This window comes from Periplaneta americana, chromosome 4 (genome assembly GCF_040183065.1).
Source record: "Periplaneta americana isolate PAMFEO1 chromosome 4, P.americana_PAMFEO1_priV1, whole genome shotgun sequence".
Taxonomy (NCBI): Eukaryota; Metazoa; Arthropoda; class Insecta; order Blattodea; family Blattidae; genus Periplaneta; species Periplaneta americana.
The window spans coordinates 167433176-167460551 of record NC_091120.1 but is presented as its reverse complement, the minus strand read 5'-3'; the positions used below and the strand labels follow the sequence as shown (position 1 = coordinate 167460551).

At 36.7% G+C, this 27376-nt stretch overlaps 1 protein-coding gene across 10 annotated transcripts in view; it reads left to right on the top strand.

Moving 5' to 3' along the window:
- The window catches only part of kmr (kramer), a 1522801-nt gene that overhangs the window by 1447367 nt on the left and 48058 nt on the right, over nt 1-27376 (top strand). For 8 of the 10 annotated variants that reach the window (XM_069824284.1, XM_069824285.1, XM_069824289.1 and 5 more), the window contains 7 exons: nt 6054-6146; nt 8898-9122; nt 12517-12597; nt 14548-14697; nt 15702-16005; nt 20130-20195; nt 22206-22424. In XM_069824284.1, the coding sequence (XP_069680385.1) occupies nt 6054-6146; nt 8898-9122; nt 12517-12597; nt 14548-14697; nt 15702-16005; nt 20130-20195; nt 22206-22424 (1138 nt within the window). The remainder of the gene's footprint in view (nt 1-6053; nt 6147-8897; nt 9123-12516; nt 12598-14547; nt 14698-15701; nt 16006-20129; nt 20196-22205; nt 22425-27376) is intronic. The other 2 variants (XM_069824286.1, XM_069824281.1) reach the window with 1 other exon arrangement.

Here is a 27376-nt window from a genome sequence, read left to right as displayed (position 1 = left end):
ATTCTTTATTATGCTGTAACCACTTTAACTCTAAATTTAATACCATGAAAGTTATTTAACATTCACAGTATCTGCTGATTTCTTTGCATTTTGCGTAATTATAAAATAGTATAGTATGCACATTAAAAATTAATTGATTTAGAAAAGAAATTAAATTTACAGTAATGTTAAGTAATGTGTTAAGTGTTATGAATGTACAGTAATTGATCGAAATGTACCTGATGAGACGTTTTTGTTTACATTCTCCTCGCAAGTATTGCGGAGTGGATGATTGTACAGTTACACTCATCCCCACTGCGGAGAAATTACCTCAAGGAGCGTTGCAACACGTTATATCTCGTATTCTAACTATTGGGGTTAACAAAAATGTTATTTGGCAAAACTTTATCTGCGAATTAATGTAAAAGGTTCTCTTCTACTCTGTATATCAGTATACCACGTACATAAATCTCCTGGCCTACACTTACCGGTCCTAGACACCAGGCGCAACTACTCGGAATGCATTGTGTCTTACGACCGTAGTGTTACTTCCATTTGTTATAAAGCACAACGGATAAATTAAATCTGTACATAGACGACAGGCAATCATAAGTTCATAAGCTATTTCTTGTTAAAACCTACTGCTGCAATTTGTCATGGAAGTATCAGAAGTTATAATTGCCTTCGTACATTTTTACCTTTTAATCTAAACATTTTCTGCGTGTTTGCATCGTTTTTAACAACTTGTGAACACATTTTTGTACTATTTTTAATTTATATTAATCGTTTTAAATAATATAATTTAAAAAAAGTAGTGGTAGTAATTAGCCTATATGAAATTTTGCTTATCTTAATTACTTGTTACCGATATTTCAACGAATATTTCAAAGCATCGCTCCATAATATAATAGACCCTATTTTTGTTTTTGAGGTAAATGCTTATTTTTTTTTAGGTAAATGCTTATTTTTTTCTGTAATGATACCCTCGGATGTAGCTACACCAATTGAAAATGGATGTCACATATACAGAAACCAATTGAAAGAATTGACTCAATTGGCTGCATGTTCTCGAATTAGAAACCAGATAACTTATCAGTTAGTTTATCAAATAATTAAAGGAGCAGCTTATAAAATAAATAAAATTATAATCAAATCCACCGTTTCTGGCGAGTGAAATAAGTAATGAGAACGTTAAGAGCGAGTATCTTATCATTGCCGCAGTCTGTGGGCGAGAAAGTTGACAGCTGTGACTGACAGATTGCTGACTTGACTTCTGTTTAGGGGACTGCTCACTGACTGGGTCGTGTATCAACATCTAATCCTACAGTAAATATATGGTGTGCTCATACTACAAAACCTAGTAATCCAATTGCTAATATAACAAAAATTATTCCTAGATTTCCAAAAGCTTCCTTTTTTCCTCTTTCATGACAAATAATATGTGACATTATACCGAATCCTGGAAGAATTAAAATACAGGGTGTTTAAAAAATACGGGGCATAATTTCAGGTATGTATTTCCCACATGTAGACAATCAAAATAGTTCATTACAACATGTGTCCGGAAATGCTTTATTTCCGAGTTATGGCCTTCACAACATTGAAATTCACCGGAACGTTTTTCTTTCTGCAGGTCGTTGCCGTCAAAGGAGACATTAAGAGGGCACTCTGACAGTTCATTCCGAGGCGAAGGTTACATTCAGTGTTGTGTAGGCGTTAGACTGTGCGACATGTATTCAAATCAAGAGCTGGCAGAGATACACTTCATGTACGGTAAGGCGGACGGCAATGCTGCGCTGGCTCGTCGTTTGTACCAGGAGAGGTACCCACAGCGACAATGTCCAGATCGGAGGACATTTGTACGTCTCCATTACCGTCTGTGCGTGTATGGAAAATTTAACTCACCTGGTTTGGGAAGGGGACAACCAAGATGTACAACACCAGAAGTACAGGAGGAGATTCTGGAGGCTGTGAATATGACTCCTTCTATCAGCACACGAAGGGTAGCATTGTCAGTGTTCCTCATACAACTGTCTGGAGACTGTTGAAAGAGTATCAATTTTATCCTTATCATTTGCAACGTGTACAGGCCCTGTCACCAGCAGATTACCCTGCACGAGTTAGGTTCTGTCAATGGTTCTTGCACCAGTGCAGTGTGGTGTAAATCCGAACTTTCCTGCCTTAGTATTATTTACAGATGAAGCATAGATCACACGAGATAGCATAACAAATTTCCACAATCAGCATGTATGGGCGTATGAAAACCCACGTGCAACTGTTCCATCTCATCACCAGGTGCGGTTCTCCCTCAACATGTGGGCCAGTATCTTTGGTGATCGATTAGTTGGACCCCATGTACTTGTAAACAGACTTACGGGGCAGGCGTACACGAACTTCCTGGAAAACACCATACCTCATGTTTTAGAAGACACTCCACTGATCAATCGTCAACACATTCACTTCTTGTATGATGGCGCTCCTGCACACTTCAGTCGTACGGCTTGCCGGTACTTGGATCGAAGGTTTCCTAATCGATGGATAGGTAGAGGTGGCCCAATTGCTCACCTGATCTGAACCCTCTCGATTTCTACTTGTGGGGCCATTTAAAATCATTGGTTTATTCGTCTCCGGTGCCTGATTTGGAATCCCTTCGGAATCGAATTGTGGCATGTTCTGAAGACATACGCAATACTCCTGGAGTTTGGGATCGTGTTCGCAGGTCAATGAGGCATCGATGTGAGGTCTGTATTCAAGCAGGAGGTGGACATTTTGAACATCTTCTGTAATGACAACGACGTGCGGAAAGAAAAACGTTCCGGTGAATTTCAATGTTGTGAAGGCCATAACTCGGAAATGAAGCATTTACGGACACATGTTGTAATGAACTATTTTGATTGTCTACATGTGGGAAATACATACCTTAAATTATGCCCCGTATTTTTAAACACTCTGTATAAACCTCTGAGTGACCAAAGAATCAGAATAAGTGTTGATATAAAATTGGATCACCTCCACCTGCTGGATCAAAAAAAGATGTATTTAGGTTTCGGTCAGTTAATAGTATAGTAATTGCTCCAGCAAGTACTGGTAATGATAATAATAGTAATAATGCGGTAATAGCTACTGATCATACGAAAAGGGGAATTCGTTCTGGTTTTATATTAATAGCTTTCATATTAATTGTTGTGGAAATAAAATTAACAGCTCCTAGAATTGAGGATACACATGCTAAGTGGTAATGAAAAAATTGCTAATCAACTGATGCTCCGGCATGGGCAATACCTCTTGCTAGTGGTGGAACTCAAGAATACACCCCAGAAACGCAAAGTGCAATAAAATATATAAAATTATAACCAACGCAACCGTTTCTGGCGAGTGAAATAAGTAATGGGAACGTTAAGAGCGAGTATCTTGCCTTTGCCCAGTCAGTGGGCAGTAAGATTGACGTCTTAAGACACGTCATGCTGACATGACGTGTATTTAGGTGGTACCATTCTCAGCTGCACTGGCAACATATGCTTACTGACTGGGCTTGTACCCAAGGACACGCGCCGAAAACACTGACACTGGCTATACATTTTTCATCTCTGAGACTCCATAGAGTATTGTTTGCTGTTGATTAGTTTGTTTTTGGCACAATAATACCTTTTCTACTTTCAAAGATGTCTTTATCACTTATGATTGTTTGTAGTAATTTTTAATGTGTAGTTGCTGTTTGTACATGTAATGTTACATTTTGAATGTTATGTGACATTTCTATTATTGTCTGGTAACATAACATCTACATAAAAAACGCATGACTTTGAATTTCTTCGTCAATAGGTACAGAAACCAGAAAAACCACAGCTGGGGAAATAAGAAATTGCATGAATTTTTGCCCATTTTAATTTATTGATCTATTGCCTTTCAGTTTTTTTCTTTCCGCTTACATTTGTAACGTATTATATCCCTGTTCTATATTATTGTTAGGAATAAGGTTATGTCATATGATTGAATGTTATTATTAATTTGCTGTTTCAAATTTGTTTTAAACCAATCTGAATCTCAAGGCTAGTGTCATTACTTGTACGCTTTATACTCGTAATTATATATTACATATTATTCTACAGTACGACGTTTGCGGTCGTACATTTACGCCTATTAATTTGGATCATCATGCGCATTCGCACATAGAGTTGCAAGGTGGTAAGATGCCAGGTTCCCTCCCCTGATTTTCTGGAATTTTTACCAGATTTATTCAAGATGCCCAAAAAGGCGAAAACATTTGTACAAATATTTTATTTTTGTATAAGTTATTTTAACACGTGATCAATGTATTAATAATAAGTGTTATTGAATATTAAAACTAGATAAGTCCTATGATTGAAAAATCAGAATATGTTATAAATTCAGAAAGAAACACTTTCAGCTTTTCCAACTACGGGACTGCATCATTGGACAAAGTAAAGCTAATACACAGAGCAAAAAGAAAAACAACAGCAATAATAATAATAATAATAATAATAATAATAATAATAATAATAATAATAATAATAATAAAGTTTTAGCTCAATTGTAATCATCCTTAGTTGGTTAGGTTTGTTTAAATTCACAATTTAAAAATACTAAAACATTTATTATAATTAGAAATCAAATCCTTAGATAAGATATTGAAGCATCAGTGCCAAATAGTATTATACGTTATTCAGAAAACTGTTGTCGTACCCCCTCCTCCATTCTTTAGTCAATAGAAAGACGCCCAGTATTGTTTCCTTTCAAAGTCAGAGGCTAATATAATAGATTCATGAATTGAAAAACATGACCATCTCCTACGTAGCGAACCTCAGCCGGAGTGTGATATGTGCCGTGTTCCACTTACGTGTCCGCCGGCAATAGGCTATGGAATTCGGCCGACACTACGTGACGCTCTTGGAAATGATTTTAATTGTACAAATGCAGTTCTAAAATTTTTATCGAATACAGGATTGGATAAGGTGATTTAGTTTTTATTGACCCGTTTTTACTTATCCTCGAGACTCTTTACATCCGGAGGTTACGTTTGTTGTTTTATATTTGATTTTATATTGTTGACATTTCGGACTTTATACATATTATAGTTCTTGAAATGTGATGCACAATTTATCTTTGGTGACATTAGTTTTATTATTATTATTTTATTTGTTGGTCTTGAATACCACCTAGGGTCCTAGATTTGCACACTTTTATGATTCTGGACAAATCATCTTGTGTATACTGCATTTGTGTACCTCGTTTTACCGTGACGTTTTTTAGTTTCTTTAGCACACTGATTGTTATATTATTTATGTCTTTGTTTTATGAGAAATTTTAGATAAGGGCACAAATAGCCATAGTAGCTGACGCGCCCTTTTTAAACTCTACTACTACTACTACTACTACTACTACTACTACTACTACTACTACTACTACTGCTACTGCTACTGCTACACTGCTACTGCTACTGCTACTGCTACTGCTACTACCACTACCACCACTACCACCACTACCACCACTACCACCACCACCACCACCACCACCACCACTACCACTACCACTACCACTACCACTACCACTACCACTACCACTATCAGACTAGGGAAGCACAGAAAATTCTTAATCCGAAATATCAGGAGATTCTGGCAGCCATTCAGTCAACTATATTCTTACGTTCGAAGGTGTTAATAATTGTTTTGTTTTACTGGTTTTGTTCTCGTTTCAGTTGTAGTAATGAAAAGACTAACATATGTAGTTCTTTGTTGTATTTTGTAAATTGTTAACATCTGTTTGTATTTCAGACTCATCATGTTGTGTGTGAACAAATGTAATTTTTGCATGTATATTCTGTCTTTGTATAATTTGTATGCCTATTAGTATCGTACATCCTGCGTAATACTAATACAAGCTTGCTATTTGTAACGAAAAAAGGAATTGAGAGGGAGACGGATCTGAATTTAAACAAATTTTTACTATTTATTCAATTTTCTGTGTATACGGTTCTAATTTTCTTCCTGTCTATATCTCTTATTTCATGAAGAATGTTAAGATATTTAAATAAGCGCATTATTTTTGTATTTTAGGCCCGTCTTGCTGAACTGGAGACACCTAAAAGACTGGAACACTTGCAGAAACTAGATGAGCTAAAGAGACATCTCTTAGATCTTGAGAAACAGGTATTACTGAAGTAATTACAGTGTTGGCTTGTGGGTTTCAGGGCTTCTTCCATGTCGTCTCGGTTGCTAGAGCTGATGTTTCGACCATCCTGCTGTGGCCGTCCTCAGAGCTGTGGATAAGCTTACAGCAGGATGGTCGAAACGTCAGCTCTAATGAGTGTTCATTGCAAAGTGTATCATGACGTCACTGTTGTGAGTCAGCGATTTGAAGCGAGTTTCAGCTTTTATGCCAGAGAAGTTGCCTATTAATCAAGGCGTTCAAACTGAACTTGAGAACGTGTACGATATAACTTGAACGTCGTAGCAACAGATGGCGGTCTGTAAAGTCTGTGTGCTACCATAACCTCTTTCGAACTGTGTTTTACGCGGGCAAGTCGTACGCAGGGTATTTGTTATCATCGGTTGCGTACGGCAACATTCCACAATACAAATCAAATGCTCCGTGTCCATGTTGACCGTCGAAGTTAGTGTCAACAAATACGTAAGAAATCGTCTTAACCCTCTCCCCATATCCTGACAGTAAGGAAAAACCCCATTTCAGTACATGTTTCCAAACAGTTCACATTCCTGCCACTACCGGCGTTACCGTACATATCAGTAAGTATTCTTCAGAATGAACGCCGTACTTGCTATGCAACTTCTCTGACACATAGGCAATACACCTCTGCGGAAGTGTAGGAAGATTGAATTCTCTAGGCTCATATTATGACGGCATACAGCGAGCCATGACACACTTTGAACCGAACACACAGTATACCCTTTTCGTTGTAAGAAACATCCTAATGTAAACACAAGCACGTGGCTGTCATACAATAGTTGTAGAGCAACATCAACGATTCTACTGAAAACTTCATGGTGCCTAAGTAAAAAACTGGTTTAATTTTTCACAGCAAAAACATGATAAAACGTAAATTATCTTTGTAATTGTGTATTTTTCAGATTATGTTCGAAACCTAAAACTGAAATTAATATCGTTGTTCTTGGTGGCAGGATGTTTAGTTCACTACATTATGCAAATTTTAATGAGTAGGACATGATTACCAGCCTGATTCATACAAAACATTTTGTGGGTCCGCCAAAATGAAATATGAACGTCTAGGGGCCCATGACACTCGAATGGTTGAAAACCACTGCTGCGAACTTATAAATTTTACTTATTATGTATAGATCTGCCACTGGACATCTGCTCTCGAACTCCGTTACTGGGAAAGATGTAAAAACAATTATTAATATTATATTGTAAGTATAGATCTGTCGCTGTCTCTGTGCATTTTGTGACGTCAGAGGGGAAGACAGCTGCGATACTATTACTCGCAGTAAAAATATTCAACGAGAAGGAACTTAACCAACTACTGTATAACATATTACAAACATAATAGTACGTTATGCAATGAGCCTATAATGGTAGTAATTAAGACGCGAGTATGTTAATGAAAGAGCGCAAGCGAGTTTCATAATTTTCATACGAGCGTCTTAATTACCATTATAGGCAAGTTTCATACGACTTTTTATGCTCGACCATATTTCTAACTTGAAATTATTCATAAGTATTTATGTTATTCTTATCTGACTGGGGAGCGGAACTGACCTTGTGCAATATCTCGTAAATTGTGAGATGTGCGCAGACGCGAAAGTATTGATTTTTTCCGAGGAACAAATGTCATTGACCTTGATATATCTAGAGAGTAAAATGAACATTAATCTTGATATAACCTTGAAATTGATTTAGACATTGAAAAACGAGATGACAAATTGAATTTATTTGAATATTATTTACAATTAACGCTAATTATTATAGTAACAGAACATAACCTTCTGCGACAGTATTGGATTTCCAGCCTCCGTGACGTTTCGCTAGTTGTCTTCCGATTACATATCCGAGAATAATCGATCCTTGCACTTTCATATTGCTACAATGGTGTTTTCTGATTGGTCGAACACCTGAACTTTAATGAATAGGTGTACTTTAATGAGGTCCATTAAAGATCTGATACCAGGTGTATAATTACTACATTTCGGCATGGTTATGAAGGCTATAGTAATTAATTTTCTAAACCCATGTCACTTTTTAGTTACATTTAAAGTATTTTGAGTAAGTTCATATTTATGATCATTGTCTGCTAGTCATTTAATGTAATTATAGGAACTTCAGACTAATTTTTGCTTGCTGTCCTATCTCCTCCTCCTCTCCTCTCCTTCCTCGTCTTCCCGCCCCTCTATTTCCTCCCTCTCTCGTCTCTCCTCTCCCCTCCTCTGTCACTCCTCTTCTGTCTCTCACCTCTGTCTCTCCTCTTCTCTCTTCCTTCCCTCTGCTCTTCCCTTTCTCTTTTCTCCTCTGTCTTCTTCTCACCTCTCCCTTACCTCTGTCTCTCCTCTCTTCTTCTCTCTCCCCCTCCTCTCCTTCTCCCTCTCTCCCTCTCCTCTCAACTCTCCTCGCCTCCCCTCCCCTTTTCTCTCTTCTTTCCTGTCCCCTTCCTCTTCTCTTTATCTCCCGTTTCCCCTCTCTTTCCCCTTTCCCCTCTTCCTCTTATCCCCATCTCCTCCTCTACCCATGTTCTTCTCTCCCTGTTTCCCCTCTCCATTTTTTCCTCATTCTTCTCTTTCTCGTCTTCTTTCCTGTTTGTCTCTCTTCTGTTCCCCTCTTACATCTTTCTTCTCCAGTCCTCTTCCATTCTCCCCTCTTCTGTACTCTATTAATCAAAACAAACATCCTTGTAGCTACATAATTTCTTCATAATTATTATGCTTCAGTATGAGAAGGGCAAGCCTCTTGTGAATCTAGTGGACAACATGGTGAAGTTGGGGTCTCTGTACCGCGGGTCTGGCATGCCACTGCATCCAGGAACTGGAGGACCCGGAGATGTGCACAATGTTCGGGAACGACTGGAGTTCAATCAGAAAGTTCAAGAGCAGAGACTACTGGCAGAAGAAAGACGTGACTGGGACAGAGTGAGTCCAGACCGAGGACAGCTGCAGGCAAGTAACTCATCCCAATATCCTGAGTGCTCGGGGGAGCGTCATATGACGCTATGTGTACATACCGAGTTCTAATTTGTAACGTGCAGTTAGTGTGTAATATTGTGTTGGATTTTACGATGCTTTGTTCTAATATAACAAGGTCAAAAGTTGACATTGAATAGCAATGTTAGTTAAGCCCTTAGAAGGAGCTGGGTAACAGTTTTACATTGTCATCATTCCAAGTATGTGATGCTGTGAAATAAAATAGATTTCTATATTTTTGCAGAAATACGTTTTGTTAACATCCTGAAAGGTAGTAATGGGCATACTGTCTGTGTACACTAGAATCGTGCACAACCGGTTACGAAAAATAGAAATTATATATTGCTATTGAACGCCTGGCGCTATAGTCAGCATGCAAAGCTCTCCCATCTCGCGGAATGTCTCAGGTTCGGTTTATCGAGTATTCGAGTTGTTTCTAATGTTTTGTGGGTGAATGGCAAAGGCAGACCACATTGAGCCATGCAGGAGTTACAAGAGCCCCTGCAAGGACGCGATTATCACCGTGTAGGCCTACTATTGAATTGATAATTCTTCCTCTCTCACTAAATTCAGTCAGTCAGTCTTCCATTGATCCATCAATCCATCGACTCATTGATTCATTCATACATCAATTCATTGATTCATTTACGGATTGATTGATTCATTCATTCATCATTCATTCATTCATTCATTCACTCATTTATTAATAATTAATTCATTGATTCATTAGTTGATTCATTCATAGATTCATTGATTAATTCATCCAGTCTAGGTATTACGGTTGGGTACCTTCAAGGACAACAACATGCTTAGTGAAAGTACAAGCATTTGAGCTTTAGAGTACTTTTCTTTTTGTTAATAATACTCTATCTTCTTAAAAATTATTTATTAATGAAATAATAATGCAGCTCTTTAGTGTAATTAAAAGGCATTTTATATTAACGACTACTGTTTTAGAGGTGTGCATTCTGAGTTTAAAATGTAAATATTAGGCCTACACTAGAATGTAGGCCTGTGTACTTATTTGCTCTTCTCTTTAGTAAGTAATTGTAATTTATTATATTCTTGCATTTCTTTACGCACCAGATTTCATATTCTACATTACATGTATTTCCTTTGTTGTTACCGGTGTCCATTTGTTCATTTATGTATTAGTTATGGAGATAAGTGCATTGAAGTGTCCAATTAATTTGTAGACCTATATCAAGCAAACACATTTTTAATACGACAAAGTAAATTTCCTTCAATTGTTACTCCGTTTGTGTACTAAGAAAATGTCGGTTTCATGTATGATGAAGTGCGCCTGGTGTTCTGTCTACCTGCAAAGCATAAGAGATAACCAATTCAAAATCGAATATTCGGTCCGTTGCCCGACCTTGACGGATGTTCTCTAACCGGTAGAATCTAAACCGGTTGTAAGCGCTATTTTGCAGCTCTCTGGTGTACACAATGCCCTACTCAACCTTTCATAAATTGTTTATAGGTATCACGCACAACACGACTAGGGGTGGACAGATAATGCTTTCCGTCATTGAAATTTTCTAACTCGCAGCGTTTGTATTTTAGTTTAAGTAACGATTCAGAACAACTAAAACAATAAATAAAATTAGGTTCTGGGGACTATCTGATACATTAATTCGTAAGATGTGTCTGGCAAAGAAACAAACATTTTTAATACGCGAATCTCTCGAGGATAGTTCATAGCTTTTAGCTAGAGTGATGTGTTAGTATGAATGTTCCGACTGCCTGAGAGGGTTCGATATTCGGTCCTTCCTTTCGTACTTTTTAATTTCGAACTTCGATTCCAGATGATTCAAGAATATTCTAATTAATATACTTCAAAATAGAAATACGCAATCCATCGTAACATCATATGAACCAGAATGTTCCACAGCAGTAGCTATAAAAGCTCGAATTCTACCGTCGGTAACCATTCACGGTTCGAATCTCTGAAGATCGTAACAGTAAAAGTGAAAGATAGCGAGAGAAGAATTAAATATAAGCTGTTCGAGCAAGCAAACTACGTCAACATTGTCCAATTCCATGCGAGTTGTTATCGATCTCGTATGTCTTAGACCATATTATAGTCTGTCACAGTCTGAATCCAACTTTTGTCTTGATCTGTACAGGTTTTGACGTTCTCATGGTAGTGTTACTAGGGGTGACATATTCAAAAGATATTGAAATAAATCAATAAATTGTTTTTAAATTCTGCGCTGTCTGTTCTTTAAAAATACGTTGCTTATTCCGAATGAAACAAAACAAATAAATTAATTTGGAGGATTGGATATAACTTGCGTATTAAGAAAACGATGTTTAGGAACTGTACGAAGAGAAAATAATTGTATAAAACATTATCCAAGACTGGAATAAACGTTGGAAATGAGAAAATAAAGAATTAACATAACAGATTGACAGCACGTGTTTAACATAAAATTATCATACGAAGAATAAAATTTGTAACATTCACGTGATGATGTCAATGTCAATCCACCTCTGATTCCGCCTAGGAAACCATTAAATACCTCCCACATGTCTCGACTGTTACTTGGGCTGCATAAGCAAAAATGAACGGCTGAAATCAGACACTCTGTATTAGTGATGATATTCAAGAAGAGTAACAATCAGTTCTTTCATGTTTATGTATATTAAACATATACAGTATAAGTCCATGGTAATTGCAAATATTACCTAGAAATAATTTAACAACCGGTTCGTCCGAAACAGTGCGAACCAGCTGAATATCACCACTGCTCTGTACGGTAATTGCTCCTGAACCAATGTTCAGATTTTGTTTACATTCATTATCTACGAGTCAATTCATCCTGGAATGATGCAGATGAAATATAATAATTTTTAGTAAAACGTTAATGGACTTTTATTTAAAATCAAAACCAAAAATGGCGCTCAACTTCAAGAACCGACAAACGATTTTCTTTGTAATTTTAACGTGGAACGTTTAAATGGACATCTATTTGCAAAAAATATCCGTTCCCATTTCTGTACGTGCATCTTGCTATTTAGTGACAGAGTTTACATTTTCTGAAGATTTTTTTGGATAGTAAATATTCTTGCCTTAAATGTTTCCAAATTGAAAACAAAGTATCTTAGATAAAAAAGGAGTATCACTACATAACTTGTGCAGTGCAAAGCTCTAGTTGGCCACTCTGCCTTGCAGTAGTGTCATCTGTTGTTGGAGAATCCATAACATAGGCTACATTTTTGCTGAAATTTGAGTTTATATCGGTAATATATCCAAGCTATGGCCTCACATCATTGACAAGTACAAAATAATGACAATTAGGAAGGTGTGTTATATGTTGTTAACGTATAATAAACATTAACCAATTGACTTTGTTTCCATTGTCAGGCAAAGGTGCAAGAGTTATACCGATTAGATCGCCTGTTGCAAGAAGAATCTGGCACACTGCAGAGTCTCCAACAGGATAAGGTAAGATAGATAAATGGTCTGAGAATAGTCTTCTTGGCACAGTGCATCAAATTAAACTACAAGAGCTATGGATGTATCATTTTACATGGTGACTATAAAGTGATTTCATTGCTTTAAAAGTGATACATCATTGCCTAATAAACTGGTTCTCATTCATAAACGTTGGGGATCCAGGAAATAACGACCGTTTTGTTGTAATAATTAAAAAAAATATATTTATTTGAAAAAACAAAGTCTGTTACATAACTGAAGCTTCCTTTACTTCTCTACATAATCACCACCTACATTTAAACATTTGTCGTATCTGTTCCCTAGCTTTAGAATTCCCGTGTTATACTCCTCTGCCGCCAGTTCATTAAGCCAGGTGTTCACTGTCTTCTTCAACTCTTCATCACTTCCAAAACGCGTACCACCCAGAAAGTCTTTCAGCTTAGTGAAAAGGTGAAAATCGCTAGGAGCAAGGTCTGGACTATAGGGCGGATGATCAAAGATTTCCCAACCGAATTGATCCAGCAATTCTCGAGTTGAAGCAGCAGTGTGCGGACGGGCGTTGTCGTGAAGAAGCACAACTCTTCTCGAAAGCATTCCTCGCCTCTTGTTTTGGATGGCTCGCCGTAGTTTTCGTAAAGTCTCACAATAACGATTTGTATTGATCGTAGTGCCTTTTGGCATGAAATCCAGCAAAAGAACACCTTTGCGATCCCAAAAGACAGTAGCCATGACTTTTTGTGTTGAGAGAGTCTGTTTGAATTTTCTCGGTTTCTTGGGTGATGAGGGATGATGCCACTGACGTGATTGGCGCTTGGTCTCTGGGGTATTATGAGACACCCAGGTCTCATCACCAGTCACAATTTGATCAAGAAAGGCGTCTCCATCTGTGTGATATCGCATCAAGAATGTCAATGCTGAGGCCATTCTCTGAGTTTTGTGTTGGTCACTCAGTTGCCGTGGAACTCATCGTGCACAGATTTTGTGGTAGCCAAGATGTTGCGACACAATTTCACCAAGCAAAGAACGAGAAATGTCAGGAAAGGCAATGTGCAATTCGTAGAGTGATGTGCGTCTGTCTTGCAAGATTCTGTCGTTCACTTTAGTCTTCATGTCTTCTGTGATGAGTGATGGGCGTCCGGGTCGAGTTTCATCGTGGACATTTGTTCGCCCATTGTTGAACATTTCGCATCATTTTCTCACATTTCTTTCATTCATTACAGTATCACCATACACTTCTTTCAATTGCCGGTAAATTTCTGCAGGTTTCAAATGTCGGGCATTCAAAAATCGAATCACACTCTTCATCTCACAGTCGGCGGGATTATCAATCACGTCGTTCATTTTGAAGTAACACAAAATGCACAATGGCGACTTGTTGCAACCAGTACTCACAACATTATGAGAACACATGTTAAGGAAGCCAGTTGACCTTCAAACAAGGAAGGGGTGTCAGCTGAGCGATGGGTATGCGCGAACGGTCGTTATTTCCTGGACCCCCCCTCGTAATTGTATACAAAAGCCTTTTTTTACCTTGAGTAGATCTAACACATTTCACATATAGTATAATAACATACTGACAGTGATGTAGTATTTTGAGCTTCGAAGGTCGCCTTGTTTAGCCTACAGTGAACAATTGAGGACCGTTTTTACAAAACTTCCTAACTGCAAAATTTGAAAAATTGAGATTTTGATGGATTCGTTATTATAAGGCAGGTCACTACATTATGTTCAAAGCGTCTTAGTAAAATTGGGTTATTTCTCTTCATTGTAGTGTGTCAAAGTGTGGTCGTTTTTTCAAAACTTGCTTTCTGCTATAAGTGAGAGTTACAGCAAAATTGCTTACTATAGTGTTTTGTCTCTCCTGTAAAATTTAGTTTTTTCAGTTAGCAAGTTTTGCAAAAACGGTCCTCAATTGGGCTTTGTATTTAGCATTGAGCTGACATGTTGCTTTTATTTCAGGAGCTCCTGGAGAAAGCACTAGGTGGTTTGAGACATAAACTGCAAGGTAGCAGGGCCAATCCTGCAGAAGCTGAAAGGTACCGCAAACAACAACGCCTCCTGGAAAAAGAGTTAAGTCGCATCAGATTGCTGTTGGCTCATAATTCCAAGGTACGTACATACGTCTTGTATTGTTTATTATACGAACCTACAAACTCTATAAATCCGTCTACAATAGTAATCATTTACTGAGAGAGATGTCTCAATGGCAAACATTGGGCTTGCATTCGGAAGGTCCTGGGTTCAACTCCTGTGACATGTCAGTTTTGTGTTGTTTTATGGATCATAACATCATTTCTCTGTTCTATCCATCCTTCATCATATGGTAATCCAGAATCATATATACTTCGGTACATCATAATAATATGATATGTGTCAGTAATCACTTATTGATTCAAGATGGCCCTCATCCCGTCAGATCCTGGCCACTTAGTCACTCGTAATGAGTGCACCTCTGTACATAGTGCATTGCACATTGTGCCACTGTCATATTCTATGACACAGTACATGAGGGTAGGCCATCAAAGGGAATACTGAGAGATAGAACTTGAACTGAGGTGATTCGATCTGACATTGGAACTGAAATCCGGTGTAGCTTAGTGGATAAAGCGTCAGCATGTAGAGCTGAAAACCTGGGTTCGGGTCCCGGTGCTGGAGAGAATTTTTCTCTGTTCTATCCATCCTTCATCACATGGTAACGCAGAATTTCTCTCTTCTTAATTTTTACAATGAACTGTTTAGTTTTTATTAGTCTGTTAATTCTTTTAGTACTTTGATTTTTATTGTATTTGTAAATTCAATATTAATTGTAATTATAATTGTAATTGTATTTTTAATATTGTAGTTGTAACCCCCTGGTAGAGGGAAAGAGAAGGCCTGATGGCCTTATCTCTACCAGGTTAAATAAATAAATAAATAAATAAATAAATAAATAAATAAAATAAATAATTCCTGCACGGAAATATCATATGTACTTTGGTACATCATAATAATAATCATTTCGAATAAGCTGCGCAACCGTATTTTTTACTTGTATATTTCGGAAAGAAGTGCGCGGTATATTCGAGAAAATACGGTATTATAACACTGTAATGGTGCTGGTGGTGGCATTACAGAAACTTGAAGAGACAGTGGCAGAGAATGCGAGGTTGGAGCAGGAGTTGGTGGTGCTACGCCAGAAGCTTCAGGCATCGCGGCGGGGGTCCCAACAGCACCAGCAACGGTCATCAGTGCCTCTGGTACCAGACTCAGTATCGACTAGCACAACCGCAGCCCTGGAGGCAGAACTGCGTCGAGTGCAGCAGCTGGTGGGCGACCTGCAACGCCAACGCCAGGAGTTGAGCATCCAAGTGCGTCACCTGACAGAGAAGTCTCACAGCCTGGTGCAGCAGATTCGCCCAGGACCCACAGGAGTCGCAGGTGAGCGTCTTTCTTCAAATAATATTTGTTTGTAGGCATATGCATCTAATGCTCTGCATTTAACAATAAAGTCATTCTCTTTCTTGCTTCCTAATATTTAAAGGTTGTAACATCATATAATTTTAGTTCTTCAAAATTTATCATTGTCATCATCAGTGCTTTTTTTCTGACAGAACACCATTTCGGTACGTTTTTGTTATATTTTTTTCCATAATAGAACCAAAATGTTTGAATTTTGGGCCTTCAATATATTGTGTGGCTTCTCCCAACTCAACTTCATTGTCTCTCCACTAAGATCTTTCCTGCTCATTAACACCATGAGGAACCTACTTATTAGAATTGTTAGGCCTCCTTTGATCAACTTCAACCCTGACTAGTATGTTAAATCTTGGTTGCTAAAAGGCCGTCATGCTGCAACAGACGTCATGAGGAAATAGTGTAGCAGGAAGGAAAAAATACTGAAGAACTGCCTTTGCTGTGGAAAATCTGCTTATACTTTGGGTACTGATACATAGTATAGTAAATGCTTGTTGCCAACCAGTTTATTATTTTCTTAACTCAAATTGAGTTAGTTTATTCTAACATGAATGAATGTATTTATTCTGGAAGGTGCATTTAGAAGTGAAAAATAAGGGTTAATTACGAGATGTGATCATTAAATTCCGAGACCTGCCCCATAAATGGCAATAAAATTACCTGATTTAAATTTGGCTGCCATCCCCCTCAAAGTAGTCCCCTTGGGCAGTTGTACACTGATCCTAATGTGTCTGCCATTTTTGGACTGCCTCCTGGAAGTTGTGTTCTTGAACCCTGTTAAGCACCTTCTGCTATTTGCGTTGGATCTGCTCCACCGTACCAAAATGGCGACCCTTTAGCTACAATTTCATTTTCGGAAACAAAAAAAATTCCGCAAGGGGCAAAATCTGGTGAATAAGGGGATGAGGAACGACAGTCATCTTGTTACGGGTGCAAAATTGGCGTGTTGCGAGAACTCTGTGAGCTGGCGCATTGTCGTCATGGAGAATCCATTTGTTCTCTGTCCAGAGTTGTGGTCGTTCATGTTCAAAATGGACGTAAGGATCATTATGCATAATTTGTCGAATTTTTTCGACATTTTTGGCAGTGTTGCACATGTGTGGTCGACCTGGCCTCTCGTCGTTTTCCAGTGATGTTCTGTCATTTCTGAAACGTGGATGAAACTCAAAACACCTCGCCTGACTCACTGCTTCATTCTTGTAGGCTTGCTGATTTGGCTCTCTGCTCCAGTTTCGAGTCCATCGTGATTTTGCAAATGCGCGGATGCACATGTTGACGTGTTAACAAAACTTTGTGTAAGACAGGTCTGAATGAAGATAGTGCTTTGAAACTTTGTGTCGCGTCTCTCCAAGGTCGTCTAGTGTCACTGCTGTGCGCGCGTGTCAATCACGTGATTCCTTTGCCCACAGCAGACACAGTCTCGGAATTTAATGACCACACTTCGTATGTTTTAACATAAATTTTTCTGAACTCCATTTAAGCTTAAATTCCTGTTGCACCAGATAGTAATCATCTTCCCATCCACTCTAACACATTTTACGCAGAGTTTCACCACTTTTTATCTAGAAAAAAAAAGCACTGAGTCGTCGTCATCATCATCGTCGTCGTCGTCAACAGAAGCCATTTTTGTAACCATTTAGTTCAGCCTATGAAACTCAAATGTTCCTTGTTCCTCTCTCTCCTTTCAGGTCTTCCAGTCTTGTCCATTTTGATGTTCAGTGCATTTCATAACCTTCCGTAGCTACCTAAACTCCATCCACCATAGTACAACCAGTTTTAACTGTAATTGATGATATAAAGTCCAGATCATGGCGGAATAACTGTTATATCATTATGTGGAGAAAATTAAATTTATCATGTCTATTCAGATGATATAGGAAGTTACCTTTCCAGTAGATTTGTCCAGTGAGAGTCTGGCAATCTCTCCAAAGAGAAAATCTGAATTCAGAAGCTCAAAATAAAATTCTAAACTATTTTCCATTCACATTAACAATGAAACAAGTTACTAAACTTGTGACCAGGACCAGAAACTACTGTATAGTTCAGTATGTGATGTGTTTTTTGGAAATTCTCGTAAAAACAGTATCATTTCATCCCTGTGTGAATGAGATTATAATACAGAGTGGTTCAGGACGAATAGTAAGTAAATTTTAGAGGGTAGTAGTATCCTTCTGAGTATAAAAAAAGTTTATATAAATATTGTTCATTTCTCATTGTGTGTGAAGATACAGCTGTTTGAATGTATGCATAATAAGGATTACAAATGACATGAAGGAACAGCAGATTACAGCTCTTCTGAGATCGTCTGAGGGCAGCACTGTTCATAATGGGTGTAGAGAAACAGTTGTTTGTAGTTAATGTGAACAGATGGCAAGCACTCAGCACTCTGAATAACATCATCAAAATCTCACATTCCCTGAATGATGAATAGGCCATGATGGTCATGTGCATTGGTCACCAAGGTCCCCAGACTTTACTCCTGTCAAATTTTGTATGTGGGGACAGAGAAAAAGGCGAAGTATATGGGAACGAAGTAAACACTAGGGACGAATTGGTCGCTCGTATTATGAACAGTGCTGCCTTCGTAAAATAATGACAAGTCAATCTCAGAAGAGCAACATTTACTGTTGTTAACAGAGCAGAAAAGTGCACTGAAACTCGTGATGGAATTTTTGAACCATTACTTTGAATTGTTGAAATGTACTGATACCTCGTAAATAAGTAATAAATGTAATCAATAAGTTGTCTTTCCTTTTTGCCACTTGTAGCTCTTGTAATGCTTAACATTCAAACAGCTGTATCTCAACACTTATTAAAAACTGGACACACATTTATATGAACTTTTTTAATCAGAATGTCCATACTACCATCCTCCTAAAATATTTATTATTTCTTCTGAATCGCCCTGTATAAAACTGACCATGGTGACAAGTATGTTACAACCCCTTATTCAGCTTTGTTCAACCTGAATCAGCTTACTCTTTTGTTTTCTTTCCTATCTAAACAGAAGTACAATCTGTTTCACATGCATACCAAGTAATAATTGTAATATAATAGAGTATGTTGTAGTGTGGTAGTTATTGTGTACAGGGCGTAATGGTCATGAGTTTTCTAGTAAATCTTAGACATCTCTCACTTGAGTTCGAAATAAACCAGTTGAAAGACACTGTAGTCACATGAAACCAGTGTAGTAATGAAAAGCAGTGAGGAAAAAGAAAAATCTCACATTGAGTTCACAAATCTAACTTTTCAAGTGATGAGAAAACTATCTTTCATAGAAGTCAGTCTCCTAGGTCTTATGAAACGTAAAATTTCCTGTGCAAGAGGGAATTTATACTTCTGAACCTGCATTACATTCTAGTGACAAAATTATTATGGGATGTGTTCCTTTCATCACACAAATATAAAGATCATACATATAAAATAAAAGACAACCTGTCTTTAGAGCCACATTGGCGGAAGTAGTGAAAAAACATCTCTGTATTCATAATTATAATTTGAAGGAATGTCTGCTAATAGCAGGGATATTACTTGTCACATGAAGGGTCCACAGAAAGAATATGCTAAAGTGACTTTTCTTAAATTTTACAGGGAGCATTTCTTAATTTTAATACACTGATAAGACAACATTAGTTTACATCTCATTTAGTTTAAGTTACCATGTTACAACACAGAATTTTTGCCATTCTGATTTACCAGAAAAATAGTTCACTTTATGAGCTAGCAGATGGGACCAAAAAACAAAAATAAACAAAAAGTGACTTAGCTTGTTCTTTCCGTGGACCCTTTACATGATAAAAGGCTGCAAGACAATCGAATGTTCAAGTAAACAGCGATGTTACTATTTATAAAATTCTTCAAATAGAGTTTCAACAGTAGAATATGAGACATAAAATTAGTTAGATGAAACTGATTTTATAAAACCAAATTCCCTCAGTGTGAGAGATGTCTTAAATGCATATTAATGTGATTTTGAGTTTTTTATTAATATGGCAAATTTGGCCTCCAAAAAAATATGGTGTCTAACATCTGTTTTTAATAGCGTCTCTTTCTAAGATTAGATAATTTATTACATTCTATGAATTCAGGTACATGCGCCCAAGGACAACCGAAAATAGAACAAGTCAGAATAACAAATAAGAATTTGCACCTAGGTACGTGGCAAATATATACCTATTTATTGCCTGCAAGTTAGATATACTTAAATATAGTTTCTAGAAAAAAACTACTGCCTAAATAACTAAAATTAATTTATACAATAAATAGCATGCGAACATAGAGAATTGCTGATAGCAGATTTAAATTTATTTTTATTATATATTAATAATTTTATTTGTAAAGTAGAGAATTATTCATTCTTAGTATACACCCTTTTGGAAACGTTTCATTTTTGTCTTGTGTTGATGTTATGAATTTTTTTATTTCTTGAGAATGCACCTTAATTAGCTATGTAGAACATCATTAGGGATAGTACGTATTTCATATTTCCAAGGAAGGATTGGTATTTGGTATTTTCGATTTTGTTATACTGACCAAGGAGTTACCACCCCAATCCCCCCCCTCCAAAAAAAAAAAAAAAAAAGGAATTAAACCACATTTCGTAATTGAATGGAAATACATTACATTTAATGTATTAATGTTAGCAAGATATTTCATTAGCCTAATTCTAATAGTATAAAATTGTAAACCAAGTTTGGGCGTAATATATTGAATAAGTTCCTTACATTTCAAGTGATTATATTTTTCAAGACCAAGAATCAATAGGTGGTAACTGACAGCAACATTGAAATGCCATCTCTCGTTTTTCCATACATTGTTTTCTTGTTAATTGTCTGAATAGATTACATTTTTCATTAAATATTTGTGAAAAACAATACCACAATTAATGTGGGTACCTATATTTTCATATATATTACCAAATATTAATATAAAAATAAGCACAGCCATAGCCAGGTTTTATTTTCGGAAAGATATCTAGGATATTTACCAATCTAAAAGCGACAATTACAGAACTATTCTTGTGTTTTTCATTTTTTTTTAATTTGTCAACTTCGTTGTTCAATTAATTTCTACACTATAATGAATGCTCAGTTCCGGGCAGAAGAAGTTATCAAATAATAAAGACCATTAAAAAATATACTGCAGATCGTTTGTGGAGACTTAGAGGAAGATGGAAAATAGGGGAGAATGGAGAATGCTGGGTTTGCAGTGAAAGACCTGCCCCTGGGCAGAAAACAATGGATGTTCATGAAGGCCAATCCATTAAGTACTGGCATATTTTCACTCTTAATGTTGAGTCTCAGACTTGAAAATGTTCGTTTTGGAGAAGCAGTAGAAACAGGGATTATCGCCAACATCTTTAGTATGGTGTAGATATTTGGGTGCAGTTTTGGTCGCACTTGTCTAGGCTTTCCAACGCAGATTTTGGAGTAGAGCTTCTGGGAGTAAACGTAACCACTGCTTCCCACACTTCAAATACTGCTTTGACCACTGATATTTCTTTCGGGGGGAGGTGACATCCATGTAAATAAGGATATAATAGATTTATTAGAGGTCATAGGTTCTAAAGTTGATTTATCTTTCCTCTTATTTTAATAATTTGTTTCCTTTCTGTTATGAGTGGTTTTATTTGAAAATGTCGGTACATTATGACAGAATAGGTGCTTTTGAGCACATGTACTACTTCTTAATTATATTTCATGAATAGGGAAATGTACGTTGATTTCTTAGAGTAATTCGTGCGTATCTTATTTAACCCTAAAATTGTTGTTTAAAGTTTTCAATTGGTAGCATAATTTTGTTTAAAGAAACGTCTTCGACACAAACATTTTAGGAAATGTGTAGTCCATACTGTTTTATTTTTTGCTTTGCTTTAATAAGAAAAATCACAAGGAATTTTGCTGTAGCCATTTTCCAGTAAATTGCCATTTCCTTTTTTTTTATTTTATTTTATTTTTTTTTTATTTTTAGAAAAAAATTCTCGTAGTTTAAATAATTAAGCCCAAATTGTAAACAAATAAAGAAGTAAATAAATCAATAAATAGAAAATAAATCGAATAAAATGCATCACAGAAATGTGTACAATTTGACATTGCTGTCTTATATCACTGTAAACCTACGTCTCTTTCCATATCTTCTCATTACATGTAAATTTTGGTGTTCAGGTGCGGGTCCTATACCAGGAAGGAAGCGACACCATAGTACATGGCTGGAGACTGATCTTGACTCTCTAGTGACCCTAGACCACGGCCTAGACTCACCAGCAAGTCCTCAGCACCAGACCTCACCACCCGGAAGCAAGATCCCACCAGCTGCCCCCTCCACTGAAAATCTGTCCCAGGCTCCATTATACGTCAACACAGACGCCAGCTCCAAGAGAATAGGTAACTATACCAGTCTCAGGGCACCAACCAATTCTGTCAGATACGAGAGACCTCCAGTGAGAGGAATGAGAAACAGGAGGCATGTGCCAGTTTCCGACTCTAGTGACTCATATTCCTTTGAGAATTTGATTTTCGAACATAATGTGAGATGTCCTTATACTTCCATCTGTCACACTTGTGCTAAATATGAAAATGAGGTCATAAGTAAGAAGAAAACTTCATCATTGCCAGTGAGTAGGCTGATGATGACATAGATTTATTATTGGGTACGAATTTCTGTGCATTTGGATAATAATCACAGAATATAGTCATTCTTAGGAATCTAGTGATTACAGTGCTCACCGTTAGACCCACAGATCTTGGTTTCAGACCCAGCCAAGGTTCATAAACATTGAATTTGATTCTTTTATATCGTATATACGTGAATATTCCGCGCCATCGAATAATCCGCACAGCCTAATTTTAGGATAGAAAATTAATTCTTTGATGGTAGTAAGGATTGTGCGGCAACCCCAGCGGGATATTCTTCTGTGTGTTACAGCTGGAACCATCGATTCTGGTGAATGACCTTGCTGACAGTGCCAGTCAACGAGATACTTGTTGTCCTGTATGAATGAGTTGACGATAACACTCTCCTCCGCTTTTATCATTGTTATGAAATATACAAATGGACCACAGTCAGTGGCGGCTCGTGATAAAATATTGTGTTCACAATTTTGTGTTCCAAAATCGAAGAGAATTTGAAATCGTACGTTTTTAGCCTAATATGAAATGTCATGATTCCGTTTCACTGTCGAAAAAACCGTATATAAATTCAAAACAACATATACTAATAATAATAATAATAATAATAATAATAATAATAATAATAATAATAATAATAATAATAATAACAAAATAACAATAATAATAATAATAATAATAATAATAATAATAATAATAATAATAATGAAACCTAGTCTTTTTATTTCCAATTTTTCCTGGAAAGCCAGTTTACCCAGTTCTTTACTCTTCAAAATTACTTGGACAGAGCTCATTGTTTACGTTTGTTAAAAATTAATACATAAAACAATTTACAAAAGCGTGTGTTCAGTAATATATTTTGATTCACAACACACTGATACACTATAGCCTATACCAGTACTGTAATCCCATTCGCATAGATTAATTACTATAAATACATGCTGGTAAATATTATTCTTAAATAATATACACCACCATACAGATATTTAAATTCATACCACCATCACATTCAGCCAGCACGTCTTTGAAAGCCAAACTATGCTATATGCCGACACTGAAGTATAGTAATTCACAAATTACACTCTCGTAGCAGCACTGTACACACATCCACATAAAGTAAACATTCTGAGAGTGAGATGCTGACACCTGCAGGCCAAAATACAGACTAATTAAATTTTCTCCTCGAGATATAGCACGTAAACGATAGGCATCGATGCACCTGACATCTGTAGGATAGATTCACTGTTCACTTAATGCTTTGTGCTCTTGACAAGTCATAAGCGGCCAGCGAAAGACAATTTTCTCCCGCGCATGCGTGAAATTTCTATAACCTTCTTGAAAAGAGCACGGCTTGTACGTGAATGGATGTTGCCAAGTTTACATAAGAAGTTTATGCAAGATGCGGAAAATTTAAAATACTCGATCCTGATATTATACATCCCCACTACGCCAATACGGTATTAAAATAATAAAACTAGTCGTGCATTAATGGAAACAAGGTGTTCACGTGCTCTTGTGCTCTTATGGACGCACCACCACTGACCACGGTCAGTACAGTCCGACAGCATATCCTGAACACTCAGCTGAATTTCAAAACGCATACCCTTTTTGACACAATTATGAACACACTTCACCACAACAGGAAACCAGAAGATAGTGCTAGACCTCGCTAGGCTTAGGACAATAAGGGACACCACCTCGAAACTAGTCAGCCAGGTATTTTTATAATATTGACACAGTGAAGAAGTTATTGTTAGTCAGTGGTCATATTATTTAATCAAGCACATGGACAATGAAGAGTTAACCGTTGTAGCTTTCTGAGTGCAGCTTGTTTAGAGTGTGTGATATTTTGTTTATACTATCTGCAGCGTCAACTTGTTATGCAGCACACAGCTTGAATCTTTTTATAACATGGCGGCAATTGCTTCCGACATAGTTGTAGACAGGAGAAAATTAATGGCTACTGAAAAGTATAAATACTTCTTGGCTGCCAATATTTTCTCTCCTCTCTTCTCTCATTTTTACTCTCTCCATTCTATTCCTCTCCTCTCCTCTCCTCTTCTCTCTTCTCTCCCCTCTCCTCTCTCCTTCTCAGTTCTTATTTTATTCTCCTTCATTTTTCTCTCATCCTTCTTAAGCTGCTCCTTCTCCTCTCCCTTATTTCCCTTCCCTACTCTTTTCCTTCACACTTTTTCTCCCTCCTTTCACTATCTGCTCCTCTCCCTCCTTCCTTTCCATCTTTTCTTACGTCACTTGCTTCATTGCCTTCATTTTCTCCTACTTCTGATCAATGTAGGATTAGGCTGTGAATACCCATTTCAAACTTACTTGTAGAAATGAGCCTTTTTGGAAGTAGCATTTGTAACAGTGGCAATGTATAGACTCAATATTAATTATAGTTATCAAATGGATAAGTCAGTATCAAATTGTGGTCGTTACCATTAGCATAGATAGTAATAATATGACAGTAGAAGTTGGTTATAGCGACCTTGTTTTGTGCGACACCTCGCCTATAACGTCAAATATTCTGTGGTCCCAACTAATTCTCCATAAGACATATGCTTTTCTATTTTCCTTAATATGACATACGAATATGCGTCTATCTCGAATATAACGTTATTTTCAACCTCAGTTTGGAATAAGATTTTCTAAGAATCAAAGTATTTTAAGAAATATTTTGTTGAAATCTGGCAATTAGCAAATTCTTTAGTGTCCCCTTCTGTCATGGACCTCTAGAATGCAGGCAGATTCTCCACCCCACTGCAACCCACCTGAATTCATGCGGTATTAATTCTGCAGTGCTCGGGAAAAGTGACATAAGTCAGTTTCGACAAACCTTTTTTTTTTTTTTGATAATTTATTGACAACTTACGGAACATCTGCTCGCTTGGAAAACAATACATAAGTATTTCTCTCATTACAGTAATTCATACAGAAAAAAATCAAATCGACATAAACCAGTGTAAGTTGTCAATCAATTATCAAAAAAGGTTTGTGGTAACTGACTTATGTCACTTTTCCCGAGCACTGCAGAATTGTACCTGCGAGCGGTCAGTTTCGACAGGAAGTTTTCATTAAGTGCACGCATTTTAATGCAGTATGGCCACTAAAAGAAAAGTTTTAACGCTGGATGAAAAAGTTAAAGTGATTCATCAATTTGAGAATGGAATTAAAAAAGCTAACGTGTGTTATGAGTTTGGCCTAGTTAATTCCACAGTCCAAACGATTTGGAAGAGCAAGGATAAAATTGTTGCTGCATTTGAACAGAATGGATCGAAGTTAGGGGAGGGAGCAGTGAAATTGCAACTGAAATAATGAAAATACGAGAATGAGTATCGTAGAACGTAATTTAGAAAGTGTATATTGGGCAAGTAGGAGACAACAGAGTAAAATGACTGATTACTTCACTCCGAAGTAAAGAAGTTTGGTAAGTACTGAACAAACTATTTTAATACAGAATACTGTATTCATAATTGTAGGTGTATTTTATTATGTCTATGTTAGACTTGAAAGTGAATACATAAATCTAAAATAAGCCTAATTATAATTAAGTTGCTATTTTTCATTTTCCACTTCCCTAGACTGATAATGTGGACCTCGGTTACTACAACACTCATTTATAACAACATAATTTTTAAGGTCCTTTGGATGTCGTTATAACCAAGTTCTAGTGTAGTCTAGTCTCTTGTGTTTTTTTACCATTACTTTAGAAGTGATCAATATATTTACCATATTGGATATTTATTCCCTCAACTTTTCATATGAAATTGAAGGACAGATGGAAGTATTTGGATCTGGTGGTGCGGCAATGTATCTTTCAAGAGAATGGTGCAATGAAATCCATGATAAAGTTGCATGTAATCCTAACTGATGTGTTAATTCTTGCATGTAAGCATGTTTGTATTTTTCACTCACTAATGTTTGTGTCTGTGATTGTCTCTAATAAATGTTTAATAATATTGTAACCTGATTGTCCTAATAATGTTGCTTTCCTTTCTATATGCTGTGAAACTTGTCATGTACTTAAGAAGAGATTATTTGATTATTCGAAACTGTACATAAGTGTACTCGTTTCTGGACTTCAAGTAACTTACCACAGGTTCAAATTCGCCTGAAAGTGATGAATTTTTCGACTTCCAGTAATGTTGAGTGCTTATGTTACATTAACCAGAGTTTGCGAACGGAAAACGTGATATTTGAATAAAATCCAGTACCGGTATTTGGAAAATTATTAATTAACATAATCAAATGCTTGGAATATTCGATTCTCTCTATTTGTTTTCTAATATTCTAGGAAATGTCTTTGAAGTTATTAACACTTTTGTCTGAAATTTTGATAGTAGTATGTGCTGCAGGTTCACAGTTGAATCTTCTTCTCTGCAGAGAACATATTTTGGTGATATATAAATTTCAATTCTGAAGAGATGCTCTGCCAAACAGTCATGTCCAGTTACTGGTCTGAAAATAGTCACTGCTGTTCTTCTTGTAGAAGTAGAAATCTTTATGCTCTGCCAAACAGTCATGTCCAGTTACTGGTCTGAAAATAGTCACTGCTGTTCTTCTTGTAGAAGTAGAAATCTTTTTTTTTTTTTTTTTTTTTTTTTTTTTTTTTTTTTTTTTTTTCGCACCAAGATTATTTTCAGTAACTTTTTCTGTTTTATTTAATATTTTCTACTCATTAATAATTTTGATGAATAATACGAAATCTC